Source organism: Gossypium arboreum, chromosome 3, assembly GCF_025698485.1.
Source record: "Gossypium arboreum isolate Shixiya-1 chromosome 3, ASM2569848v2, whole genome shotgun sequence".
Classification (NCBI taxonomy): Eukaryota; Viridiplantae; Streptophyta; class Magnoliopsida; order Malvales; family Malvaceae; genus Gossypium; species Gossypium arboreum.
This window is the reverse complement of record NC_069072.1, coordinates 44,450,459-44,478,070: the sequence shown is the minus strand read 5'-3', so window position 1 is coordinate 44,478,070 and position 27,612 is coordinate 44,450,459. Positions and strand designations below refer to the sequence as shown.

Below are 27,612 nucleotides of genomic sequence, written 5' to 3'. Positions count from 1 at the left end.
TTTCACATATGATTAAGCAACCAATTCATGCATTTTGCTATCTAAACATTGAAATTCTCATGTTCAACCATACCAACAATTTCTCATTCATGAAAGACTTTCTTGTATTCATATAACAACTTTCAGTATTAGCCATTTTTCATGGCCTTATACAAAAGGAGTCAAAGATTGAAGTAAGCCAACACATTTGGCCCAAAACAATGTGACACTGAAACCAAATCCAAAGATCCTATACATGCCACAATCAAAATAAAAGAACTAACTCTACCAAGTGCTTCTAATGATAGTGTGACTAGTTTCTCCGGTGTAGGCGATGATCCATGAGCTACTTTGATGGCACTATAAGAAAATGTAAAGGACGAGGGGTGTAACACCCCTAACCTGTTTCCGTTGCCTGAATGAGGTTACGAGGTGTGACATCCCTAATTTAACCCTAGTCGGGAAGTGGTTTCGGGACCACAAAATTGGGTCACAAAAACATTTAAATACCTTATTCCATGCCAAATATATGTGAAAATGCATGTGTGAATTTTTAATTCTTTGATTTAGTTAAATTGAACGTGAATTGAAAGAAAAAGGACACATGTGAAAGGATTTAAATATATGTGGCTAATTTTAAGAGGTTAGTAAAAGAATGAAGTAAAATAGATGGAGTTGCATGTCAAATAGTCCATTTCCTAAGGATAGTGGCCGGCCATGACAAGATTATGGGCAAAGGGAACATGTTTCCAACATGTTAGGTTAGTGGTGTATGTAGGAAGCCATAAAATAAAAGCTAGCATTAAAGAATTGAAAAAAAAAAGTGCTCATCCTTTCTCAAATTTTTGTATTGCCGTGAGTGAGGGAGAGGGGGTTTGGAGAAGCTTGGCCATACTTGCAACTAGATTGAGGTATGTTTGATGTCATTCCTTAAGATTCATGCATGTTTTAGTTGTTAGTTTGAAACCTACCTAGCCCATGGCTTAGATTTCTTTGCTATTTGATGGAGATGAAGTTCGCCATGGAGGTTGTCTTTCTTGGTTGGTATTTTAATGTTGTTGTGACGAAGCATGAAGAGAAGTGAGATGAATGTTTAATAAAAGGAGATTTTGTGCCATTGAGTTCTTGTTGTTATATGTGTATGTGCATGAGTATTCGACCATGCTATAGAATCCATGTTGCAAAATAACTAATGCTTAATGTGATATATAATAGTACTTGTGAATGAGCTTGAGAGTATCTAAATTATTAGTTGGAGGTGCGAATGTGGTCTTGGATGAATTTTAAAGAACAAAGAAATTTTGGGTGACTATAGGTCAAGGACATTCGACCAAAGGCTTGTGTCCTAGCAAAGTCGGCCTAGATGGGGTAAATGTTAAGTGTTAAATGTTCATGAGATAAAATTTTGTGATTTGATGAATTAATGATGATAGTATAGTTGATGTCATGTATAAATATGTGGCAAGACGGTTAAACTAGTTAATTTATTGATTAAGCTCAAGAAGCTAGAGGTGGAGAATCAAGCAAAGGCAAAGGAAAGAACATCGAGTAGCCGAGTTGGAACCATTTTACCCAATACAAGGTAAGTCATTAAGCATATATTTGATATTGCTTAAATGATTGTAATATCTATGCAATTGTGTTTAATGAGATGAAATATGTACAAATGTATGTGTATGAAAAGATGATATTGTTGAACGTAAAAGAGATAGTGAAATGTGTAGGAAGTTTGCTTGGCACTAAGTGTGCGAGAAATAGATGTGTACGGTGTGAGATTGGCACTTGAGTGTGTGAGCTTGTAATGTATGGCACTAAGTGTGCGAGTTTGGACTATATGGCACTATGTGTGCGGGCTTGAATCACATGGCACTAAGTGTGCGTGATTGAGTATTAAGCACTATGTGTGCGAACTCTACACATATCTCCGATTGAATATTTATATGGAGGTGTGACTTTATCGAGATGAGTATGGACAGCGGAAAGAGTAAGTACCTTGAGTTCATGGCTAATCGATGCTATGTTCATGCTCGGGTGGAGTTGGTAAGATTTAAATCTATGTGATGATTTCAATTGCATTCCGTAAATAAGGTATCGTGGAATAGATGAAAGTTCATTTGATTGCATGATTGTTGCGGAAATGAAATGATGTATGGAAATTGCTTCAAATATCCTATTGAATAGTATATGAAATGTAAATGTATGACTTGGTATGAGATTGATCTGAAGGTCTAAGGAACTATGGTATAGTTCGGTATGGCTGGAACACTTGGCCTTGTTTCATTATTTCATTTTATGATAATTTTATTAATGGATGGTTGTGGAATGCTTATGACTTCTTGAGTTATAAACTCACTCGGTGTTTTCTTGTCACCCATTTTAGGTTTCTTGGACTCGTCTCCTTTTGGGTGCTCGGAACCAATCAACGAAGTCATCACACCGTGAGCAATTTTGGTATTGTCTTCTTAGTCAACTTAGGAGAATATTTGGCATGTATGGGCTATTTTGTTTTGTTAAATTTTGGGTTGTAAACTTTAAGCCATGTGAAAATGGCCTATGTGGTCGTTTGAGTGGGATGCTAGAACCTATAGCCACGAGTCTTAGAAACCTTAATTTTGATAAGGTGGCCATAATTTGTGTCATGTATGATGGATGATTAGTAAGGCTAAGGAAGGATTCATGAAATTGGCATAGTCTCTGCAGTAACTGTTGCGGACAGCAGCAGTGATATGAGATCGAAAATCACTAAAAATAGTAGAAGTGGAATTAATTGCTAAAAAATTACGTACTCGAAGCTTTATGGGTCTATTTTCATATGGATGAAACGAAACGACCATATGAGCTTTATTTTAAGAGATATTCAAGATTTCGTGAGACAGGGCCAGAACGGTTTCTGGATTCTATGTTTCGACTTTGAAAATTTACCATAAATTATCCAGAAACAATTAGAAGTCATGCCTTATATGCATAGATCCCCTTTGAGTCTAGTTTCATTAGAAACAAACGGCATGAGCATTGGAGCTCTGTACGAGATGATATTCAGGTCGTAATGCGCAAAGGTCAGTGTAGTCGAACCCCGAAACAGGGGTGAATTTAACTAATAAACTGTACCAATTGGCCTCACCAAAAATTTTAGAAATAAATCCACGGATGGATATATGAGTCTAAATTCGGGAAAAATTTACAGAACTGGTTTTCGAGTTCTGGAACTCGAGATATGATTTTTAAGGTGACAGGGACGCAGTTTGCCATCTGGACTGGAAATGTGAAAAATAGTCTGTGTGACACATGAGAGTTGGTCTGAGAACCCCTCGTGTCCGACTCCGGCGACGGTATCGGGAACGGGGTGTTACACGAGGTATTACCGATCATAAGACAATTCAGAATAGACTTTCATTACAAAGTAAATCATCTAATAAAAATTTTAAACCAAACTAACATATTTCAATTGTACCATTTATCTAATTATTCGAATTACTGTTAACTCAATACAAACAAATAATCATTGTAACACCTCTAACCAGTAGCTGTTGTCGGAACAGGGTTTCGGGGCATTATTAGGATTTACATATCATTTAACAAATATTTCAATTAAATACTTACTGATTCAATGCATCATATAAATAAGCATATTACCTTTCAATCAATAGCTTGACACTTGTCTAAGTATCAAACAACAACATTATTAGTATACTTGTACATATTTCATATAATTTCAACATTGATATACTTATTTTCTCGATATATTGCACTTGAGTTTAATAATAGTCTCAACTTACATAATTTCCTTGTATCAACATATCAAAGATAATCATATATGTACATGTCACGAAACATATTATTCTCTTACTGTTTCTTTATAAGCATATATCATTCAGTTCGTTATATCAATATATCATGCACCATCATTTCCATATATCTTATGTATATTTATTTTGGTAATAGTTCATATTAAACTTAACATAAATTAAATTCCATGTACCTATACTTATTTCATTTATCTATCTTCTTAATTATTTCATACAACTATTTTGTACATATATTTCCATATGACCAATTCTTATAAACATTTCACACAACCATTTCATATAACCGTTCGTCATCTGATACTTATTACCTGAATATCAATTGTTCAACAGATGTCATAGCGTCTCCCATCCACGGTCTTATTTATCTTTGACATGATGCCATAGTGTCTTTCAACTATGGTCTTACTCATTTTCTATCATGTTGTCATGGTATCTTTCAGCCATGGTCTTGTTCATTTCATGTCATATTGCCATGGTATCTTTCAACCATGGTCTTATTCATTTCCCGTTATGTTGCCATGGTATCTTTCAACCATGGTCTTATTCATTTCCCGTTACGTTGCCATGGTATCTTTCAACCATGGTCTTATTCTTTTCATGTCACGTTGCCATGGTATCTTTCAACCATGGTCTTATTCTTTTCATGTCACGTTTCCATGGTATCTTTCAACTATGGTCTTATTCTTTTCATGTCACGTCGCCATGGTATCTTTCAACCATGGTCTTATTCTTTTCATGTCACGTTGCCATGGTATCTTTCAACCATGGTCTTACACATTTCATTTCAGAAAGCACACTCCTGCGAACCTTATACTTACAGCGGGATTACCAGCCCAGGCTAAACCCCTGTAATATAAACTCATAGAGTATTGTCAGGATTACCAGTCCAGGCTAAATCCCCTGTAGCGACAATTACTCTAATGAGCTTGGATTTGAATTACTAGTCCAGGCTAAATTCAGACCCTAATTTGGATTACCTGTCCAGGCTAAATCCATTTTACACGTATTCTTCGGGAGGGCTATATCAGGATAGGATCACCTGTCCAGACTAGATCCTTTTTACCGTCAATTCCTTTTCGTTCAACCAGGATTTCTTCCCCTTTTTATCAAATATATCAATGTCTCATCAATTTTCGTACAAGGGATATTTAAATCATATTCACATCAATAACATACATTTCAAGTATTTAAGAATATAATTAAAGTTATACGAACTTACCTGGTGAAATTGCAGAAATATCAAGATTTAGGGGTATTTTGGTAATTTACCATTTTCTCAATTTCCACCCGATCTTAAATTGACAATTTCATTCAATTTATTAATTTAGATAATAAAACAATTCATTCCCTTCAATTTGGTCATTTTTGACATTTTTACAAAATTATGCCTGAAGTTTTACTTTTATTCAATTTAGTCCTTAAGCCTAAAACATGCAAATTAGTCATGCTAGCTGAATATTCATACATATTTTCCTCCTCCTCCTCTTCATCCCACATCCTTAATTTATATAACATGCTACAAATAACATTATCACTAATTTCACTATTTACTTAATTGTATATTCAAAACTGTCCATGAAACTATAATTATGTATCTTCTTATCATAAAAGTTTTAGAATTTTTGGTTTAGCCAATAAGTACAGTTTATTCTTTAAAGTCACACTCATTCTGCTGTCTGACAGTTCCGACCCTTCTTTACCAAAAATTAATTATCTCATTGTATAGGATTTAGATGATGTTATCATTTGTTTCTCTTGAAAATAAACTCATTCAGGATTCTATAAATATAAATTTAAGCCCATAATTATTTTTCTTAAATTTTTTATGATTTTTCAAATTCAGAACAAGGGAACCCGAATTCATTCTGACCTTGTCTCACGAAATTTATTATATCTCATGATTTAAAATTCCCTTTCTTACACCGTTTCCTCTATGAGAAACTAGACTCAATAAGATTTAATTTAATATTTTATTAAACTTCTAATTCAATTTTCACAATTTTTGGTGATTTTTCGAAATTAAAACACTGCTGCTGTCCAAAACTATTTTAGTGCAAGATATTAATTACCATGTTTATAACACCCCTATTTTCTTTTTCGACACTATTTCTCATCACTTTCTCTTAGTTTCTATCCACTAACATATCAAGAACATAGGACCATATATAAGGAAACTCTACATTAACATCAATCTCATGCTTTTTCAATAATATCAAACTTAAAAATATATTGAAATCATGATATTCTTACCTTGTTCTATTGATTTCAATATTCATCTTGATTTTCTCTCTCCTTCAGCTTTCATTTCTTGAATCCAACTTGATATTCTAACTTCTCATAGTCTCCTTAACATTTTTCTCTCTTGGTAGCTATGGAAGTTCTTTCGATTTTTGGGTAAAAATGGTAGATTTTTTATAAAAGGACCAAATTGTAAAGAAAAGAAAGTTTCTTTCTTTCTTTTCTCTTCATACGTTGGGTGCATGGGAAAAAGATGATGATTTTTCATCTTTCTTTCCTTATATATACTAAATAAAATAATAATAAAATGATAAAATATCATTTAAAAATCAAATTAAAATATTAATAAACTAATATTTATTTATTTATTTAATCTAAAATATCTCCAACATCATCATTGTTTTCTAGATTTCTCTCTCCTTCCAATTGACCATTTTGCCCTTCGTGATCTTTTAAAATTCCATTCTTGAGTCATCAATTAATTTGGTAAAATTACAATTTAGTCCCCCATAATTCTTCACCTATTCAATTTGGTCCTAATTCATCAATTTTCCTTGGTTTCTAGATCTTTCCACCCTTAAAATATTTGCACTATTAGTCCTTCAAATTTTTTATATTTACACTTTAATCCCTCAAATTTTGAGTATTTACTCTTGGGCCACAAAACTTTTCTCACTTTTAGAATTTAGTTCTTTCTTGAATCAATATGTCATAATATACTTCCCAGTGACATAACTCAATTTTCCTCTTCTTGTCACTTTATTTCCTTATTTTGCTATATTAAGGATAACATCTTACTCTAGAAATTTTGAGGGTGTTACAAGGGGTAAGCGTAAAGCTTAGTAAGTTGTATGTAAATAAACATCAACTAATCATCATACCATAATATGCTCATAACAATTTCATAGCTTGTTCTCGAATCCAATAAATAAACATAAGCATAACTTACTCATCACCATCCAATACAATTTATATAGCATATATTGATGTCCACATCTTATACATTTCAAGTAGGTACCTGTACCACTCACTACATGGTCATAACTTTTCTCATTTTGATATAAATTATAAATCTTCCGTTGAACTATTTGGAATACAACGAGATACTCATTAGCCCCGATCATGGAATAAAATGCCGACACCATGTCCCAGACATGGTCTTACACTGGCTTGTATATCCCGAGGCCGATGCATGTCCCAGACATATCTTACATTAGCTCTCGTTTCAATGTTGATGCATGTCTCAGACATATCTTACACTGGCTACCATAATGTGGCTGATGCATGTCCCAGACATGTCTTACACTAGCACACATATCACCCCATGTTAAGGCATGAATATCCACATTTATTCCAATGTTCAACCGTAAGTCTTTGTTACATTAATTTCTCATCATGCATTCTCATATTCACAATCAAAACAATTTATGCAATATCAATTCAATCACACACTTTAGCAATATAGTTGCATTATTAACATACAACTTACCTCGGATTACAAAATGTAGGCGGCTAGGCTATTTACTTTACATGCTTAGCCTTCCTCCGGTCCAAATCTGATTTTCGTGTTTCTTGATTTGCAATAGAATAACCTAGCTAAAATTTTAAACCTTCAAAACCCTTCTTTTTGCTGAAAATTTCAGTGGTGGTGAAGAAGATGAGAAGGTGATATCATCTTCCCTTTATTTTATTTCAATTTTAATCAATTTAGCTACCAACTCACCTAATATTTGACAATTTGACCTCCCTTGTCTCCTATGGCCGGTCATGCCTCTCTAAAGGGTCTAATTGCTCTTTAAAGACCTCCAATTATGGTTCTCTAGCTATGTGGTACATCTATCAAGTAAAATGGAACTTTTACCCCTTATGCGATTTAGTCCTTTTTCAAAATTAAGCTCACAAATGCTAAAATTACCTCACCAAATTTTTTATGCACTGATATAATCATGTTATAACCCCAAAATAATAATAAAAATAATTTTTTTGACTTTGGATTTTTGGTCTCGAAACCACTGTTCCGACTAAGCCCAAAACCGGGCTGTTACAATTCTCCTCCCTTAGGGATTTTCATCCCTAAAAATCTTACCGGTGAATAAGTTTGGGTATTGATCTCTCATAGTCTCCTCTGGTTCTCACGTGGTTTTCTCGACTCCATGTCTATGCCATAAAACTTTCACGAGTGCTACACTTTTGTTCCTTAATTTCTTGACCTCTCAGTCTAAAACCTTAATTGGTTCTTCACCATAGGTCATATCAAGGCTTATTTCAATTTCATCCGGTGAAATCACGTATGAGGGGTCAGATCGACAGCGACACAACATCGATATATAGAACACATCATGAATTTTCTCTAACTCACGAGGCAAGGCTAGTCAGTATGCTACCGATCCAATTCTCTCGGTTACCGCATAAGGTCCAATAAGCCGCGGACTTAATTTACCCTTCCTACCAAATCGAAGGACTTTCTTCCACGGAGACACTTTCAAAAACACCTTATCACCAACTTGAAATTCGATTTCGTTTCGTTTCAAATCCGCGTAGGATTTCTATCTATCCTAAGCAGTTTTCAAACAGTAGCGAATCACCTTAAGCTTCTCTTCGGTTTCTTTGACTAAGTCAACCCCGTGAATCTGATTTTCTCTAAGTTCAGTCTAATATAAGGGTGTTCAACACTTACGTCCATACAAAGCCTCATAAGGTGCTATTTTTAGATTTGACTGATAACTATTATTGTATGTAAACTCTACCAACGGTAAGTATTTTTCTAACTGCCTTGAAACTCTAGAACACAACACCACAACATGTCTTCTAAGATCTGAATTACTCTTTTAGATTGACCGTCGGTTTTCGGGTGAAATGTCGTACTAAAATTCAGTTTTGTTCCCAATGCCCCTTGCAACTTCTTCCAGAATCATGAGGTAAACCTCAGATCTCTATCCGAAATAATTGACAAGGGCACTCCATGGAGTCTCACGATCTCGGAAACATACAATTCAGCCAATTTCTCAAGAGAATAGTCTGTACGCACTGGTATAAAATGTGCCGACTTTGTTAATCTATCAACAACAACCTAAATGGAATCCTTTTTCTTTGGCGTCAAAGGCAACCCCGACACAAAATCCATGGTTACATGGTCCCATTTCCATTCGGGAACCATTACGGGTTGAAGCAAACCCGACGGTACTTGGTGTTCGGCTTTCACTTGTTGACAAACTAGACACTTGGAAACAAATTCTGAAATGTCTCTTTTCATTCCCGACCACTAGTATATTTTCTTCAAGTAGTTATACATTTTCACACTATTCGGATGGATAGACAAGCAACCACTATGTTCTTCTCGGAGAATCTTCTAAATAAGCTCATTGTCCTTAGGCACACAAATCCTATCTCGGTATATCATACAACTGTCGGTACCAATACAAAATTCTGATCCATATCCCATCTCGCACTGAGCTATCTTAGCTTGCAAATTCTTATCACCTTTCTAAGCTTCACAAATCTCTTAAAGGAACATAGGTTTAGCTTTCATCTCAGCTAGAATCGAACCATCATTAGTCACGGTCAATTGAGTATCCATAGCCCTCAAGGCAAACAATGATTTCCTACTCAATGCATCGGTGACTACATTCGCTTTCCCAGGGTGGTAGTCAATCACCAACTCGTAATCCTTTATCAACTCCAACCATCTTCGTTACCGTAGATTTAGCTCCTTTTGAGTCATCAAATACTTCAGACTTTTATGGTCGGTGAATACCTTACATCTCTCACCATACAAATAGTGTCTCCAAATCTTTAACGCTAACACTATGGCTGCTAGTTCAAAATCATGGGTTGGGTAATTTTTCTCGTACAGCTTAAGTTGTCTCGAGGCATATGCTATCACTTTGCCTTCCTGTATGAGCACGCACCCTAATCCATTCAAGGATGTGTCACTATACACCACAAACTCTTTTCACAATTCCGGTTGCACTAAAACTGAGGCTTCGGTCAACAAAGCCTTTAGATTTTCAAAACTCTGTTGGCACTTTTCTGTCCATTTGAACTTGACCTCTTTTTGTAGCAACCTCCTCCTCAGAGTAGCTATCATAGAGAACCCTTTAACAAACCGTCTGTAGTAGCCCTCTAGGCCCAAAAAGCTTCTAATCTCTAACACATTTCTTAGCAATTTTCACTCAATAATGGCCGATATCTTAATAGGGTAAACTCTAATTCCATCACTCGACACAATGTGTCCTAAGAATCCGATCTCTCAGAGCCAAAACTCACTTTTACTAAACTTGGCATACAGCTGCTTATCCCTCAAGGTTTGCAAAACAGTTCTCAAGTGTTCCACCTGTCCACTCGCAGCTCTAGAATAAATCAATATATCATTGATAAAAGCCACAATGAACTTATCCAAATATGGTCAGAAAATACGATTCATCAAGTCCATAAACACTGTAGGGGCATTTGTTAAACCGAAGGGCATGACAAGGAACTCATAGTGCCCATATCTCGTCTTAAACGCGATTTTCGATACATCTTGCTCCTTTACTCTAAGTTGGTAATAACCAGACCTCAAGTCTATATTGGAAAACACAGTGGCTCCTTTTAATTGGTCAAACAAATCATCTATCCTTGGCAAGGGATACTTGTTCTTTACGGTCACCTTGTTAAGCTGTTTGTAGTTTATACATAACTTCATCGACCCGTCTTTCTTTTTCAAGAAAAGTACCAGATCACCCCATAGAGAAAAGCTTCGTCTCGCAACACCCTTATCCATTAGTTTTGGTAGTTGTACTTTCAACTCCTTTAATTCCGCCGGAGCCATCCTATATGGAGCAATCGAGATGGGTGCCGTACCAGGGACTAATTCAATCCCAAATTCAACTTCCCTCACTGGAGGCAGTCCAGGTAATTTTTCCGGAAACACATCTATAAACTCACTTACCAGTGGTACTAACTCAATCTTCAATTCAGATGCTTGAGTATTAATACAAAAGTGAGGTAAGCTTCATACCCTTTCCTTAAATATCTCTATGCAGTCATAGACAATATCACTACAGGCGAATTGTCTAATTCACCCGTTTCAACCCGAAGAACATCCCCGCTCTCACATTTCAACTCGATAACCTTTCGTCCACAGTCCACTACAACACTATGAGAAGTTAACCAATCCATCCCAAGGATTACATCAAATTCATCGAACGACAATAACATCAAGTTAGCCGGAAAACAATGACCTCTAATTGTCAAAGGACAATTTCTACATACTTGGTCAACTAACACATGTTTGCCTAAAGGGTTAGACACTTTTACCACAAATTCAATGGACTCAACTAGCATGTTCATACGGGGTATCAATTTCATACAAATATAAGAATGGGTAGACCCCGAGTCAATCAAAGCAACGACATATATATCATAGATAGAAAAGGTACCCGTAATCATATCGGGAGACTCTGCCTCTTTATAGGAACGTATAGCATAAGTCTTTACCGGTGCTCTGCCCTCGAGCCTCACAGCAGCATCTCTAGGTACACCTTTACTGCTAACCTCTACTTCCCGGGTTCTTATGCGGTCTACCTCTTGAAGGAGCATTACCCGATCTCACGCTTTGATCCTTGTCTTTCTTGACCATCTCGAGATAGCTACGAATAAAACGGTCCAATGACCCACATTTAAAATAGCCTCTTTCATTTCCTAGGCACTCACCAAAATGACGTCTGCCGCACTGTGAACATTTTGGTCTATTTGGGCGAGCACTACCAACACTTGCGATAGAAGTGGTTTGGGCTTTTGTGACAACGTACTGCTTATTCTTGCTCTTGCTCGAGAACCCCACTGACGCATTTGATTGAGTAGGAAACTCTTTCAATCTCTTGGATGAAGTTTGATGTGATTTCCCCATCTATCTTTTCTTTGAGTCACGAGACTCAATGTTAGCTTTTCTCTTCTCTTTAGCCAATTCTTCGGCCTTGCAAGCTCTCTCGACAAGTTCCACAAACTCCCTCAACTCTAAAATACCAACTAATAAACGGATGTCTTCATTCAGACCATCTTCAAACCTTTTGCACATAATGGCTTCTGTAGATATGCACTCTCGCGCATATTTGCTGAGCGTCACAAAATCACGCTCATACTTAGTCACCTTTATACGGCCTTGCTTCAGCTCAAGGAATTCTTTCCTCTTTTGATCTATGAACCTTTGACGAATGTACCTTTTACGGAACTCCTCTTAAAAGAAACCTTAAGTTACTCTCTCTCTTGGTACCACTCACACGAGAGTATTCCACCATTGATAGGCCAAGTCTCGCAGGAGTGACACTACAAACTTCATGCACTCCTCCAGCGTGCATGATAGCTCATCAAATACCTTAATTATATTTTCCAACCAAAATTCTGCTATCTCCGGGTCATCATCAATGTTCGCTCAGAATTCTTCAGCCCCATGCTTACAAATTTGGTCTACTGAAGGTTTCTCTCTTCTAGCCATTTTTGCTCATTGAGGAGCTATAGAGATAGGTTGAAAAATTTGAGGAGGTGGAGTATTCGAATTCGCACGAATAAACTCTGAGTACCACCCGTCCATCATATGGAGGTAAGCTTCTCTAGCCCCTCCGCCCTGACTCATTGTCACGGGCCTACTATCAACTGGCGCGGTCCCTTTAGTAGGAGCTGGCACATTACTTTCCACGTTATCCGTTGTAGCTACGTTAGGATCCATTTACTATATATAAAAACACAATTTATTTCATTAGGAGTCGTCACACTATCAATATACAATTATGGCATGTATAGCTAGACTCGTACTCACGTTAGGTTAGTTATAGAATCGACTAAACCATAGCTCTGATACCACTAAATGTAACACCCCTTACCCGAGTCTGAGGCCGGGACTGGGCACGGGGCATTACCTGACTTACACGTATGCATACAATCATTTTCGAGTTACAAAAACTAGATCAAATTTAAAACTTTTTTCTCTTAATCTAAAAGTTCTTAATATGGGACTATGAGGCCCAAATCATATTTCAAAATATCTCGAGATTAATCCAAACATCTTTGATAACTTTGAAAAAATATCACTTGAAACAGGGACACACGCCTATATAGAAAGGAAACACGTCCGTGTGACCTTTTTGACCTAGCCTTGCTGAAGGCCCATGTGGTTCACACGGCCTAAGCATAAGGGGATACGTCCATGCTTTGGGCCCGTGTGAATTAAATTCCAAATTCGAACCTACAGAGGCTTTCACATGGTCTGACGCACGCCCGTACCCATGGCCCGTGTCCCTTATACGGCCATGACAAGCCCGTGTCTTAGCCCATGCCTAAAAACCTTGACATTTTATTTTTGACGTCAGCAACAAATTAGGGGCATACGGCCAAGGCACACGCTCATGGGCAGAGGCTGTGTCCTCCACACGGCTGAGACACCCGGCCGTGTCTCTGCCCGTGTGTTTACTACCATGCATACTGACTTGCAAATTTAAGGTGCAGGGGACACACGGTCAAACAACAAGCCCGTAGGGCTGACCGTGGGTCACACATGACCTAGACACACGCACGTGTATCTACCTGTGTGGACTATATAAGGCTATCTACCAAGCCATTTGCCACCCTGAAACAAAATATAATACCAACCATCACACCAAAGTCTAGCATGACATGATTTATCGATCGAGCAACCATAACTAAGGTCTCTACCAATTTCACATATGCTTAAGCAACCAATTTATGAATTTTGCTATCCAAACATTGAAATTCACATGTTCAACCATACCAACAATTTCGCATTCATGAAAAACGTTCTTGTATTCATATAACAACTTTTAATATTAGCCATTTTTTATGGCCTTATACAAAAGGAGTCAAAGATTAAGGTAAGCCAACACATTTGAACCAAAATAATATGACACTGAAACCAAATCCAAAGATCCTATACATACCACAATTAAAATAAAAGAACTAACTATGCTAAGTGCTTCAAATGATAGTGTGATTGGCTTCTTCTACGTAGGCGATGATCCACGAGCCACTTTGGTGGCACTATAAGAAAATGGAAAGGAAGAGGAGTAGGCGTAAAGCTTAGTAAGTTGCATGTAAATAAACATCAACTAATCATCATACCATAATATGCTCATAACAATTTCATAGCTTGTTCTCGAATCCAATAAATAAACATAAGCATAACTTACTCATCACCATCCAATACAATTCATATAGCATATACTGATGTCCACATCTCATACATTTCAAGTAGGTACCTGTACCACTTACTACATGGTCATAACTTTTCTCATTTTGATATAAATTATAAATCTTCCGTTGAATTATTTGGAATACTACGAGATACTCATTAGCCCCGATCATGGAATAAAATGCCGACGCCATGTCCCAGACATGGTCTTACACTGGCTTGTATATCCCGAGGCCGATGCATGTCCCAGACATATCTTACATTAGCTCTCGTTTCAATGTTGATGCATGTCTCAGACATATCTTACACTGGCTACCATAATGTGGCTGATGCATGTCCCAGACATGTCTTACACTAGCACACATATCACCCCATGTTAAGGCATGAATATCCACATTTATTCCAATGTTCAACCGTAAGTCTTTGTTACATTAATTTCTCATCATGCATTCTCATATTCACAATCAAAACAATTTATGCAATATCAATTCAATCACACACTTTAGCAATATAGTTGCATTATTAACATACAACTTACCTCGGATTACAAAATGTAAGCGGCTAGACGATTTACTCTACTTGATTGGCCTTCCCCAGGTCCAAGTCCGGTTTTCGTGTTTCTTGATTTGTAATAGAATAACCTAGCTGAAATTTTAAACCTTTAAAACCCTTCTCTTTGCTGAAAATTTCAGTGGTGGTGAAGAAGATGAGAAGGTGATATCATCTTCCCTTTATTTTATTTCAATTTTAATCAATTTAGCTACCAACTCACCTAATATTTGACAATTTGACCTCCCTTGTCTCCTATGGCTGGTCATGCCTCTCTAAAGGGTCTAATTGCTCTTTAAAGACCTCCAATTATGGTTCTCTAGCTATGTGGTACATCTATCAAGTAAAATGGAACTTTTACCCCTTATGCGATTTAGTCCTTTTTCAAAATTAAGCTTACAAATGCTAAAATTACCTCACCAAATTTTTCATGCACTAATATAATCATGTTATAACACCAAAATAATACTAAAAATAATTTCTTTTACTTTGAATTTGTGGTCTCGAAAATACTGTTCCGACTAAGCCCAAAATCGAGCTGTTACAATTTTATTTTTATTTATTTTAATTTTGATTTTATGTTAAATTAGTTAAGGCTAAAAATAGCAAAGTCTATGTATATAAATAGGGTCTTAATGTCCTTTGGAAAGGCATCACTTAATTCTACATTCCTACTTCAATTTGGAATTGAATTACTTTTTTTCCCTTTCAAATTGGCGTTAACATTCTGTAGCATAGTTTCCAATTCTGGTTTCTTTTCCAAAATTGGTTCAATTACTCTCTAAGTATTTTTATTTTCCTTTCTTGACCATAATCATCAACCTACCTTCCAAAGTTTACAAAGCATGAACACTTTCATGCTTCACTAAATTCCATCTTAGTTTTAGGCTTGTGTTCTTTCCGGTCGGGAATCGTGAGATAAGTATTCATGCTAAAAATCCTTCCAATCGGTATTCATATTTTTCCTAAGTATCGGGATTGACAACTCATCCCTTAAGGTTAACTCAATTTCAAGTCAAAAAGTGCACGTTGGGTTGAAGTCGTGTTTGCTGACAGTTGGAGAAACAAGTTGGCCGTGCTGTATTCGGATCTCCGAGAACAAATCAAAGAAGAAGTGATCGGGTTTAAACGACCACGCGATTGAGGCCGTTAATTTGAGTTGGGTTCTTCAGAGCGCAAGGCTGCCGAAATCTTGAATCGGGAACACGTGGATCTTGGCTAGATAATTGGTAAGGGTTGGTTTGAAAGTCGTATCAAGACCATCTACGAGAGGAAGAATTGGTGGTTAGGACGTTCTTAACTGCTATAACTAGTTTATCGTTTGGAGGAGAAGATTAATTTTTCAAGGATCGATTCTTAACACAGAATTTACCGAGTCTAAGGCTAAGGTTTATTAATTTTGTTTGCAAAATCCTGAATTTATTTCCAATTTACATTTATTTTTAATATTAATCAATTGCTTATTTAAGCTGATTAGATTATTTACTTTCTTAAACATTCTCTAACCCTCTCGATTTACTTGTTTATTTTCGTTGCAGGTACGTTTGGAGTTGTAGGCACGACTTGTGACACGACCCTTGACGCGACGAATATTGTTCATAAGTGAACACGGAAGTTGATTACGACATCCAATCCCCTGTGGACTCGACCCTATTACCACTCTTTACTACAATTTAAAGTTATTTTTGTAGGAATTATTTTTGGTGGTTTCGACGCCCATCAATTAGCACACCTAAATTAAGTGCATTCCATTGACATCATCGAAGATAAATTAAAAAAGATAATCGTAGACGAAGTGTAGACCAATACTCTTATGCTAATAATTGGAATAGTCTTATATGTATCTGAATTCTAACATTCAAGAAGGGGTAAATAGTGATAAGAGTGTAGATAGTGGAAGACTAAGTTTAACAATGTATAAATAGTGATAAGAGTGTAGACCGTGGAAGACCAAGTTTAGAAATGCATAGCATAATTTATTATTCGAATGTATAAGAATCTAGCATGAAAGTATTAGATTGTCTTGACTTGGCCCTGCGTATTATAATGTTATTAGTTAGTTTATAGGTTGATTGTGATTGAATTAATTGTTTGATTTGTTAAAAATGCTCGTGACTCTAATCCAGCGACGGAGAGGGATTAGGGGTGTTACAATATCCTTTGTAGAGTCTAAAAACTCCACTCACAGTGTACTAAATATTTTCCTTTTTCTATTGATATTAAGATTTAAATGTTATCTTGTTCTATTTATATTTTGAATTTATATTTATAATTTATATTAATATAATATAATAAAAATATGTTAATTATATTCAATACAAATTATTGAATTAAATTATTTATTAAGATTAAAACTAGTAAATAATATTCTATCTCCTCCATTCCATCAAAGCCCATTCACCTTTGTTCCTCGGATTATTTTGTGCTTAATATGACCAAAAGCATAGTTCCAACCAATTGAATGAGACACCTTGCCCTTTCAAGAATCATATCATTTAACTAATAAAAATTCTCCTTAATTTCCCTAATTAAGCAAAATTGTTAATACAAGTCTTTCAGTTGCTACTGAAGGATCCTTCTTCACTATTCCGGCAGCAAAAGGCTTTGGTGCCTTGGTTATTAGAATTTTTATTTTATTTTTGTCTTTATCAAAATTAATAAATATAATTCAAAATTTTAGCTATAACTCTCTGAAATTTTATAAATTTATTTATATTGATTCTCTAACACAAAAAATCTGGAAAGAAAACAAGATTTGGTGGATATAGATGTGCATCATAAAAAGATTTGAGCTCAAATTTTTTCATATAGTTAAGTTGAGATGAGGAGGGAAGGGGGGGGGGGGGTCCATATTTTATTGTTCAATTCTTTCATGGGATTCATATATTCTTTTTATCTTCTACAGAGTTTATGCTTGTAAAAAAGCTTTCTACCTTTGTAAAGGGAGATGCAAATGGGATTTGGATATCCAAACCAACACTATTCTCATCTCTGTTATATTCTCCCACAAGGCCGGCAGCCATGGGCCATCTTCTTTTCCCTTTCAAAACATTCCATAATGGCATATAACTATGTAAGAAGATATCAGCATCTTTTTAGTGGATGTTAAGATTGATTCGGACATGCATACATCCATATATATATATATATATATATCAATCATTTTTCCCTCATCCAACCTTGTGTTATCGACGTTGTATGGCAATAATTTCCACCAAAAGCAGCAGAATGGGATGATAGAAGTGGACCCCCTCATCATTCAACTCCTTGTGCCGAAAGTTTCATTCACCCTATTGCCAAATTTAATCTGATTGAAATGTACACTTGAACCCCAGTTGTATCTTAGCTAACTCTCTCGTTTATATAGCAAAAAGAGTTTTCATGAGTGATAATAAATATATTACTGCAGGAGATGATGACTAACATGGTGAAACCACAAGTATTTGGTATGCAAATCAATTAAGTTGGTTCGAATCTTATTAATTAAAGGTGGTGTTATAAAAGTAGTTCAAAGATTCCTAATCATAATAATATATAAGGTATTCCATGATCACCAATGATCATTCAGAAATTATAGTGATTCAGTAAACAAGGGATAAGAGAATGTAGGTAGTGGCATATAATCATCTTTAATAAGTTAAAAAGGTGTTTTACTGTTTTGTTGATTTGAAAAGCAAATAGAAAATTTTGCTTTCATCAGGATTTTTATTTTCCAAAATATTTATCTTTTGTCATTAAGATCTCCAATATATATATATATATATATATATATATATATTTAAAGCTCGTCTTCTACAACCATTGATATTGAGGTATTTGGGGATTTCGTACCTTCACCTCTTACTTAAAAAATTCAATATGGATATTTATTCTCCAAACTCAAAAACAAATTTTTTATTTTATTAGTAGTCAAATTATGAATTTAGTCAATCTTAGTCTTATACTTTTCAAATTTTAAAATTTTAGTCCTCTTAATTTAAGCAATAGCAATTAAACTTGTTAGGTCAAATTTTGCTATTAGTCTAGCACTATGTGTAAATTGTGTATTTAGTCTATATTCAATTTGATCATTTTTAGTCCCTATACTTTTTGAATTTTCAAATTTTAGTCCTGGCGCCGTTAAATCCATTAACTAAAATAACATGACTTTTTTATAAGTATTATGTGAAAATAGCAAGTTGACATATTACTACATGTGTGATAATGTTTGCCAAAAAATATAATTTAATAAATTGTTAGTCTACCATTTGGGTCAGGATTAAACCTGATTATGGGTCGAACCATCTTCCCAAACCCAAAGGCCCGCCCGAAAAGTGGGAGAGTTTAGGCAAAAATTTAAGCTCGAAAATAGGCTTGAACAAAAAATAAGACTCGTTTTCTAAACAGGTCGGGTCTCGAGTAAAATTTTTTTTGCCTGGGCCCGACTTGACCCAAATTTGCCTAAATATTTTTACTGTTGTTTGCTATTGTTTTGTTGTTGTTTACTGTCATTTTGAATCTTGATGTTGTTTTGCTACTATTTTGCTATTATATTACTACTATTTTGTTGCTACTATTTGGATATTGTATAGATATTGTTTTATTATTAATTTTGCTACTATTTTAGAAGCATTTGTTTGTTAAGTTGCAACTATTTTAGTGTTATTTAAGTATAAAAAGTTTTTTTAAATGTTTTTTCAATTGGTTGGAAAACATTTATTTTAATGTTTTTAGTGTACTTGATGTATTATATTTCTTAAATTTGTTTTAAGTAAAAATAATATAAAATTTTTTACATGAGCAGGCCATTCAGGCTCGGGTTTAGCACTTTTATTAGGCTTGGACAAAATTTTAGTCATATTTTTTGGGCTAAGCCTGGGTAGAAAACAAGCCTAAAGTTTTGCATTGGCTCAGCCCGACTCATGATCAGGTTTAGTTAATGACTAAAATTTCAAAATCTGAAAAGTAAAATGGAAAAAATTAAAGAATAGAGTCTAAACATGCAACTTAGACATTGTAGAAGGACTAGTAGCAAAAATTGACCAGTATTCAAACTTATTTCATTTTTATTGCCAGAAACGGCTCATGGTATTCTTAGGGCCAATGTATCTATAATAGGCCCAATTAGAAGGAAGGAATTTCTATGAGTAGCGGGCTGAAGACCGACTCCATTTGAAAAATCATGCTGAAACCTGGAATGGCCTAAAAAATTACAATCCAGTATACGACACATGGCGGGGCCCATTAAATCTCCGATTTAACAAATTACAGTTATTCTTTCTTTAGCGCCGACGGCTACCTGCGAATTCTGCGTTCACTGCTCTGACCTCTCTGACATTTTCATGCACTCACACTCTCCGACCGGAGACAGGAAAAAAAACATGGAGCAACCGCTGACGTCTCGAAGGACCCGTAAATCTCAAGCGAAATCCGAGCTATACTCTACCTTTTTCATTCATTCCGGTTCTGAATCCGATTCCGATTCTGGCAAATCTAAACCGAAACCGCAACCATCTCGTGACCCGGACCTTTACGCCACAATGGTTTACAAAGACGTTGACGAAGAAGGTGAAGATGGATCTTCCATCCCTCCTCCCTTCAAATGTGCGCCGAAACTCTTTGGCGGCGGAGGGGGCACTCCTTCCGACGCCGAAGATGGCAGTGGCGATGCAGGAGATTTGGGAACCATGATCGTGAAAAAGGATCATGTTCGTGAAGCTCGCGGTGGAACGCCGTCTTCGTTTAATCCACCGGCCTTAGCGGGGGTGAGCCCAATTAGAGCAAGGGGAGATGAAATGGACGTTGATGATGAAGAGGAGGATGAAGGTGAAGGTTTTGGGACGTTCGTGGTGAGATCAACGGTGAGGAACGAGAGAGAAGGGAGCGGGACGGTGGTGAACAGAGCGGTGGCGAGTATGGGAGAGCTAGGTTTTGGGAAACAAAAGACATCTACTTCGACGACGCCTTTGCAAGGGGAAGAGAGTCGGTTCTTGCAAAATAATAAGGTTTTGTCGAGTTCAGTTCCCGACTGCGTTATCAGAGAAGATCCTTCCACAAAATATGAGTTACTCAATGAGCTCGGTGAGTTTAATCGCAGTGATAATCATCGTTATTCTTATTCTCATATAATCGTGTTTTTCCATGCTAATGCTAAATGAACTATATTTTTCTTTTAAGGAAGGGGATTTAATTGATTTTAGGGCCATTAAGACCAAAAGAAAAGCTGATATTGGATTTTTGGGTGGCAGGGAAAGGATCTTATGGGGCAGTTTATAAGGCTAGAAATATAAGAACTTCCGAGCTTGTTGCCGTTAAAGTTATATCATTAAGTGAAGGGGTGCGCATGATTTTCTTGTTTGTATTTGATATACTTGATGGCATTGACTTGATTAATCAGCAGTCGTGATCGATCAAGTAATTTTTTTTAGGAAGAAGAGTATGAAGAAATTCGCGGTGAAATTGAGATGTTGCAGCAATGTAGTCATTCAAATGTTGTCCGGTACTTCGGGAGCTACCCTGGGGAAGAATATCTTTGGGTTGGTGTTATAAGCATTTTTCTCCATCAAAATTTAGTTTCAATTTGGAGTTAATTTCAGTTTCTAGGTTACATTGGTTTGTTAGTTTTTCATCTTTTGGAAATTTCCCTGATATTTTGTTTTTAGGGTAACTTATTTCAATGTTTGGGCAGATAGTAATGGAATACTGTGGAGGTGGAAGTGTAGCTGATTTGATGAATGATACAGAGGAGCCTTTAGAGGAGAATCAGATAGCATATATCTGTCGCGAAGCTTTAAAGGTTTTACTCATTCCATTTAGTTTGGAATATATAAACTGGTTACAAGGAACCTTAGTATCCTATGCTTGTAGAGTTTCCTTTTACAGCATCTAGATAACCTAAGTTACATTCGTCCTTGTAATCATTCTGCCATGCTTGATCTTCAATGGTCATGGGATATTAACAGCACTTACATGTGAATCAGTACATGCTCGCTTGCCATATTTATGTGCTTATTTGTTTTCAGACTTGCCTTTTAGGTATGGGACCCTAGACAATAACAATTAACGTCTCCCATAAGGATGTTCATGCATTGTATAATTTGTATTCACTTTCTAATTAACATGTTGTTTCTTTTGATTTCTTATTATGCAGGGCCTTGATTATTTGCACTCAATTTTCAAAGTTCATAGAGATATCAAGGGTGGTAACATCCTCTTAACAGAACAAGGAGAAGTGAAGTTGGGTGAGTACATTTTTCCTATATTTATTTAATCATACTCCAATACTCAGGACTCTACTGTAGGAAGTTCAAATTCTTGAAATTGGTTTACCCATGCTAATTTTAGTTGGATTGGTAACTATATTGTTTCACTTGAAAGATGTTATCAATATCATAATGAAGTTTCTATTTGGTTCACCTGTGCTTTTAGTGTTTACAAAGTACGTACCCTAGAATACATGTCAGACCCTTCGTATGCAAGATAATGCTGTACAAACAACAGTGTTTCTCATTAAAAAAATATTTTGAGATTCCTTAAGGTCGCTTCTTTCCTTATTGGTTGAAAAAGTTCCAATAAAATCTTTTAACGGTAATGCTCCTTGGGTTATAATTGATAGAAAACAAGCTTTCTTAGGTAATTGTTGCTTCTTGTATGCTTGTTAATTTGGACGTGAATTTTCAAAATATAAAATTTAAGAAATCCCAACTACTTTGCTTCTTTTGTGGTATGGTTCTGCACATCTGTCCTCCCCTAGACTCTGCAGTGCAGGAACCACTTGCCATGGGTTATTCTTTCATTGCACTTGGCAAAGTGCTGAAGTATATCCTTGCTTAGTATATTAAATAAAAGGACCCTGCTAGTCATTTATGGTCCTACCAAAAGTGATTTCCTTGCAGGATTTATAGGGAAGTGGTGCTACCCTTAAATATTTTGAATGAAGTGGCTTCTCTTATGACTTGATCTGCCCTTGCACTTGTTGGCCTGAAAGTTGTCATATTCTGACAAGCATTTTGAACCATTGTGCCTCTCTTTAGTTGCATACTCTGAAACCCCAGAACTAACGAGACCAAAAGCCTGCATTTTTATGCTTGTAATTCATGCCTATATTTGCCTGTTATTTTGATTATCGAACAGGTGATTTTGGAGTAGCGGCACAGCTTACTAGGACCATGTCAAAGCGCAATACAGTATGTAGTATTCCCACTGCTTTGCTATGTGTGCAACTGTTTCACTTCTTTCAAGTATAAGTTATAGTGACTTTGATGAAGCTCAGTCATTCCGCAAATCTAGGCTAGAATACCTCAGGAAGAGTTTTTAATGACATAACAGAAATAAGTGTCATCTTACAATTTCTTATCAATGTCAAAGTGATCAGCTGGAAAAATTGTTTACAGGGTCAGCGCTTTAGATATAATGTTAAATAACCAAACAAGGAAAACTCTGCATCTAGTTTACTCATCAGCCAATGTTTTAAGTGTGATAAGTTATACATAACAAGCAAACACAAAGTCTCCTTTAACTTCCTTTATTGTAGAACGTATGGTGTGTGGCACTTTTGTGGTAGCAGGGATAACTGTCCAGCAGATAATTCTGCAGCCAATTTAGTAGTAGCTATCTTTTGCCTTCTTCATATTAAATGACATTGATGTATGTTTTTTGACTTGCATCATAATTGTTTTAATCTCAATTACTGGAACTGTGTGTGTTGCCATGTGTTTTATTGTAGTTTTCTTATTCTGTTTTCAGTTTATTGGCACTCCGCACTGGATGGCTCCAGAAGTTATTCAGGAAAGTCGGTATGATGGAAAGGTACCATTTTTGTTAATCTGCATGGATTGGTTGCCTTTTATGCTTTGTTTTTAGCGCTTCGGCCTTTTTCTGTGATAGAACTGGAGAACAGTTAAGTGCTTCTGTTTACATTTGATTTTTTTTATCCATTGGCAGATGTGTTGGTTGGCAGTTGCATATGCTTTTCTTAGAACTATCAATTTTTAAATAAAAAGGAAAGTAATAGTTTCCTAAGTGCTCCTAAGATTAGTTACTAAAGCATTAATAGTACTTAGTGTGAAAGCAGGCTTTAGATATCTTATAAAACAAAAAGTATAAATTACTTTGCTATCCACACGGTGGTCTAATCCTGAAGTATCACACCTAAACTGGAGATATTAGTACTTGGAAGATGGGGCTTCCATGAAAGATCATGACAAGCTTTCTTGCACTGCTTTTTGTGTGTTCGGGGTATATCATTTGTAGGGATGCATATGAATGAGTAAAAGTTTGAAAGTTTTGAAATTGCATGAATTGCTTGGAATATGAAACACATTAGAAAAATTATGTAAACGCCCAAATTTCAAGAAGATATGTGGAAGACTGTGCCCTGTCAGAACATCTATTGAAAGATTTTTCTGTTGGCAAACATTGTTTAGATTTCTGGAAATTTTGCTACAAAACATTTATTGGATTCTTATGTGGATTTTAAATTTTACTACAAGTGGTATAGTTGTCTGTTGTCTAACCTCTTGCATTTTAAATTCTTTACTTCCAGGTTGATGTGTGGGCACTAGGTATATCTGCAATTGAAATGGCTGAGGTATTACTATTAGTTCTGTTACTGGCTCTGTAGCTCCCAACAAAAGCTGGAAATTAATGCATCATTTTGGTTCTCTTTGAACTTCTAAAAGAAGATATTCGGCCTTGTTGGGTCTGTTATTTGAATTGAACATATAAGCCAAGTAATAAGGATTTTTTAGTTTTAGCTCTACTTGTTTTACTAAGGTGTTATACCCATTGAGGGCAAAAAAGGGGAAACTCCCATTAAATGGTTGTTGTAACTCCTACTAGTAGTACTTAGGCTTGTCTGATTGACTTTTGAGAAAGATGGAAATATTGAATGTGAATGAAAATGATAGCCACCCTTAGCATCCTATTGACATCTTCCATTTGTTTTTCAGGGGGTTCCTCCAAGATCAGCAGTACATCCAATGAGGGTAAGTGGTGAAGGATTTGAATTTTGATCTTTTGATTGTTTTAAACTTGATGTTCATCCTGCCATAACCAGTCTCAATGTGAATTACTTATCCTTATTAAAGATATTAACTAATAATTAATACTATAGGGTAATTCTTCAAAACTAGCGCCCCTGGGAATGGTCCTCTGAAATGGTACATATTAAGGCAATTCATCTTTATCTAGGGCCTAAAAAAGTTGCCTTGAGTATGATATTGTAATGCTAGCATGTTAAATTAGATGTAGATGTTATTGATGATAGAATCTTTATTTTTCTCTAGTCCCTTCGGCCAATTATTGAGTGTTTCAGGATTTTATTCTTCCTCGACACAACTGCTTTTTTATGGTCATAAGATGTGAGCGAAGTTAAAAAATAAGACCAGAGGTCAAACTGATATGGCCTCTGGTTATCAGTCAACCGATTTGACCGGAGGGTCTGAATAAAATAATTTAAATGTTAAAAAGTAACAAATATAGTAAACAATTGATGATAGAATCTTTATTTTTGCTTAGTCCTTTCTGCAAATTATTGAGTGTTTCAGCATTATATTTTTTCCTTGACTGTATTCAAACTTGTTGACCGGAGTCCTAGGATCTGAGGAAAGTTAAATAAGACCGGAGGTCAAACTGCTATGGCCTCTGGTTATCAGTCAACCGACCTAACTGGTGGGTTTGAATAATATAATTTTAAATATTAAAAAAGTTACTTCATGTTAAATAAGTACCAAATGTAGTAAACAATTGATAAGAACTTACATTCTGGTTTCGTATATTATCTTTAGATAAATCTTAAGAGGTTATGAGTTCAAATCATATCACTTTACAAAATTATTTTTGGGTGGAATCCGTTAGGGGTGAGCAAAATTTGATTTGATTCCAAAAGAATTGAAAAATATTCGAATTTCGAGTTAATCGGATCGAGTTATTCGAATAATTTGAATTATTTGAGGCAACTTGAATAACTCGAGTCGAGTTTTGAGTTCGAGTCGAGTTGAATTTTACAATTCGAATACCTCGAATAATTTGAATAACAGATTGGTGTAAATATTCTTTTGGTTCTTGTCAACTTTAAAAATAAGCAAATTAGTCTCTTTCAATAAAAATTACAAAAAAATTCAAAATAAATTTTAAAATTTAAAATATTTATAAAAATTTTAAAATTTATATTTTTAAAAATATATAAAATTCTAAAAATATATTAAAAAGTTAAGATTTTTAAAAGATTTTAAAATTATAATTTTGGGACATAATTAATGATTCAAATTTATCATACTTAAGTATATATATTATTATTATTTTGGTTTAAATTTTTTAAATATATATGGTTTCAAATTAATGTACTCTAATATAGAATTAGTTATACTATAACTATATTTTTATTTGACATATTTAAAATTTTTAATTTAATTGATCAATTTCACTCAATTTGACTCGACTTAAATTTTATTTCACTCAATTCGAAAAAAATTTACATTGAGTTAGGATGATAAAATAAGATTTGTGAATTCAATTAACTCAAAATTTTTTCACTCGATTGAACGTTGACCCCTAGAAACCTGTTTTAGGTCAGTTTAAGTACGGCCTAGAATACATAGCGCCAGATTGGACAGGCCTTCTGTTCCCAATTGAAGTAGTTGGACCTTGGTACTGTTCGGTTTTTATTGCTGGATGTGAGTCAATTTCACTTGTGGTGCCACATTACTGTGATGAATTGGTTCTTTGAAAGGACATCCACTACCATTTTGGACATGTGGGTGCAGGATAAAATGTGAGAGCTTTGGCTCTGTTTATTGTGATAGGAATAGCACCTGAAAATGAGTATTTGGGCGCATAAAGGGGAAGCATATACCCCATTGAGAATATTTCTGTGATTGGCTCTTGTAGCTTCTATAAGATGTCATGTTTGCTGCTTCTGGATCACAAGTCATTGTCGTTAATTCTGTTTTTTTTTTTTTCTCTTTTTACACTGTTGTCAATCAGTCTTTGGAAATAACATATCTGTTGTCTGCAATAGGTTTTATTTATGATATCGATTGAGCCTGCCCCGATGCTTGAGGACAAAGAAAAATGGTTTGTCTTCTATTCCCTTTTTATGAGCAATATTTGTTTTAGCAGCTTAAAGAATGGTAGCTTACAAAGTTGGCTAAGAAACTGTGAAACTAATGACCTGATTCAAAATATTCTTATTTCTGCTGTACTGATTCATCTACATGAATTTCTGGCCATTAAAGTCATGCTCTAAATATTGTGTTGAACCATGTAGCACAATGCTCTATCTGTTGCCTTATCCTGACTTCGCCCTCCATTTTACTTTCTCTTGTTATCATTTGCTTAATACCAAATAATAACTTTGTGTTCCTTCCAAAAAAAAAACAAAGAAGAAGCTGTGTTTAGCACTTCCCATGACTCCATTAGTTCAATCCTTCCACAATTTTTGGAGTTTGGACTCATTGTTCAAAATCCATATATGTGCAATACCATGACTTTATTAAACTTTGCTACATCATTTTACCTATTGAAGAAACTTGAAAGAATTTTAGAGGATTCTTTTTATTATTTCTGAATAACTCAACTTACACATATATATAGGAGTGGTTGCGATTAAAGTGAATCACAAACTAGGGTGTAATGGAGGAAAATCCCCCACTACCAAAGGAAAAATAAAGGAGATATCTCGAATATATTACCAGATTCTCTTTGTCACAGCATACCAAAAATAAGAAAATAAAATCATTGGAAACTCCTGGCAATATTTCCGTTGTTAACGGAAATAAAGAACATATACGAGAGCAGATTGATGAAAAACTAGTATTTCATCTCTAAACGAAAAACTAAAAGCGAAATAACGAAACACAAGGAGAAAGAGAATGAATA

General features: G+C 35.4%; 1 protein-coding gene across 3 annotated transcripts in view; it reads left to right on the top strand.

Annotated features, from left to right (window-relative positions):
• Window positions 1-19,835: 19,835 nt before the first annotated feature.
• LOC108476010 (serine/threonine-protein kinase 1-like) overlaps window positions 19,836-27,612 on the top strand; it is a 33,105-nt gene continuing 25,328 nt past the window's right edge. For 2 of the 3 annotated variants that reach the window (XM_053025689.1, XM_017778050.2), the window contains exons 1-10: window positions 19,851-20,814; window positions 20,982-21,070; window positions 21,162-21,269; window positions 21,422-21,529; window positions 21,884-21,974; window positions 22,867-22,919; window positions 23,479-23,541; window positions 24,278-24,322; window positions 24,684-24,719; window positions 26,753-26,808. In XM_053025689.1, the coding sequence (XP_052881649.1) occupies window positions 20,076-20,814; window positions 20,982-21,070; window positions 21,162-21,269; window positions 21,422-21,529; window positions 21,884-21,974; window positions 22,867-22,919; window positions 23,479-23,541; window positions 24,278-24,322; window positions 24,684-24,719; window positions 26,753-26,808 (1,388 nt within the window). In that variant the 5' untranslated portion in view covers window positions 19,851-20,075. Of the gene's footprint in view, window positions 20,815-20,981; window positions 21,071-21,161; window positions 21,270-21,421; window positions 21,530-21,883; window positions 21,975-22,866; window positions 22,920-23,478; window positions 23,542-24,277; window positions 24,323-24,683; window positions 24,720-26,752; window positions 26,809-27,612 lie in introns of all 3 variants that reach the window. The other variant, XM_053025690.1, reaches the window with a different exon arrangement.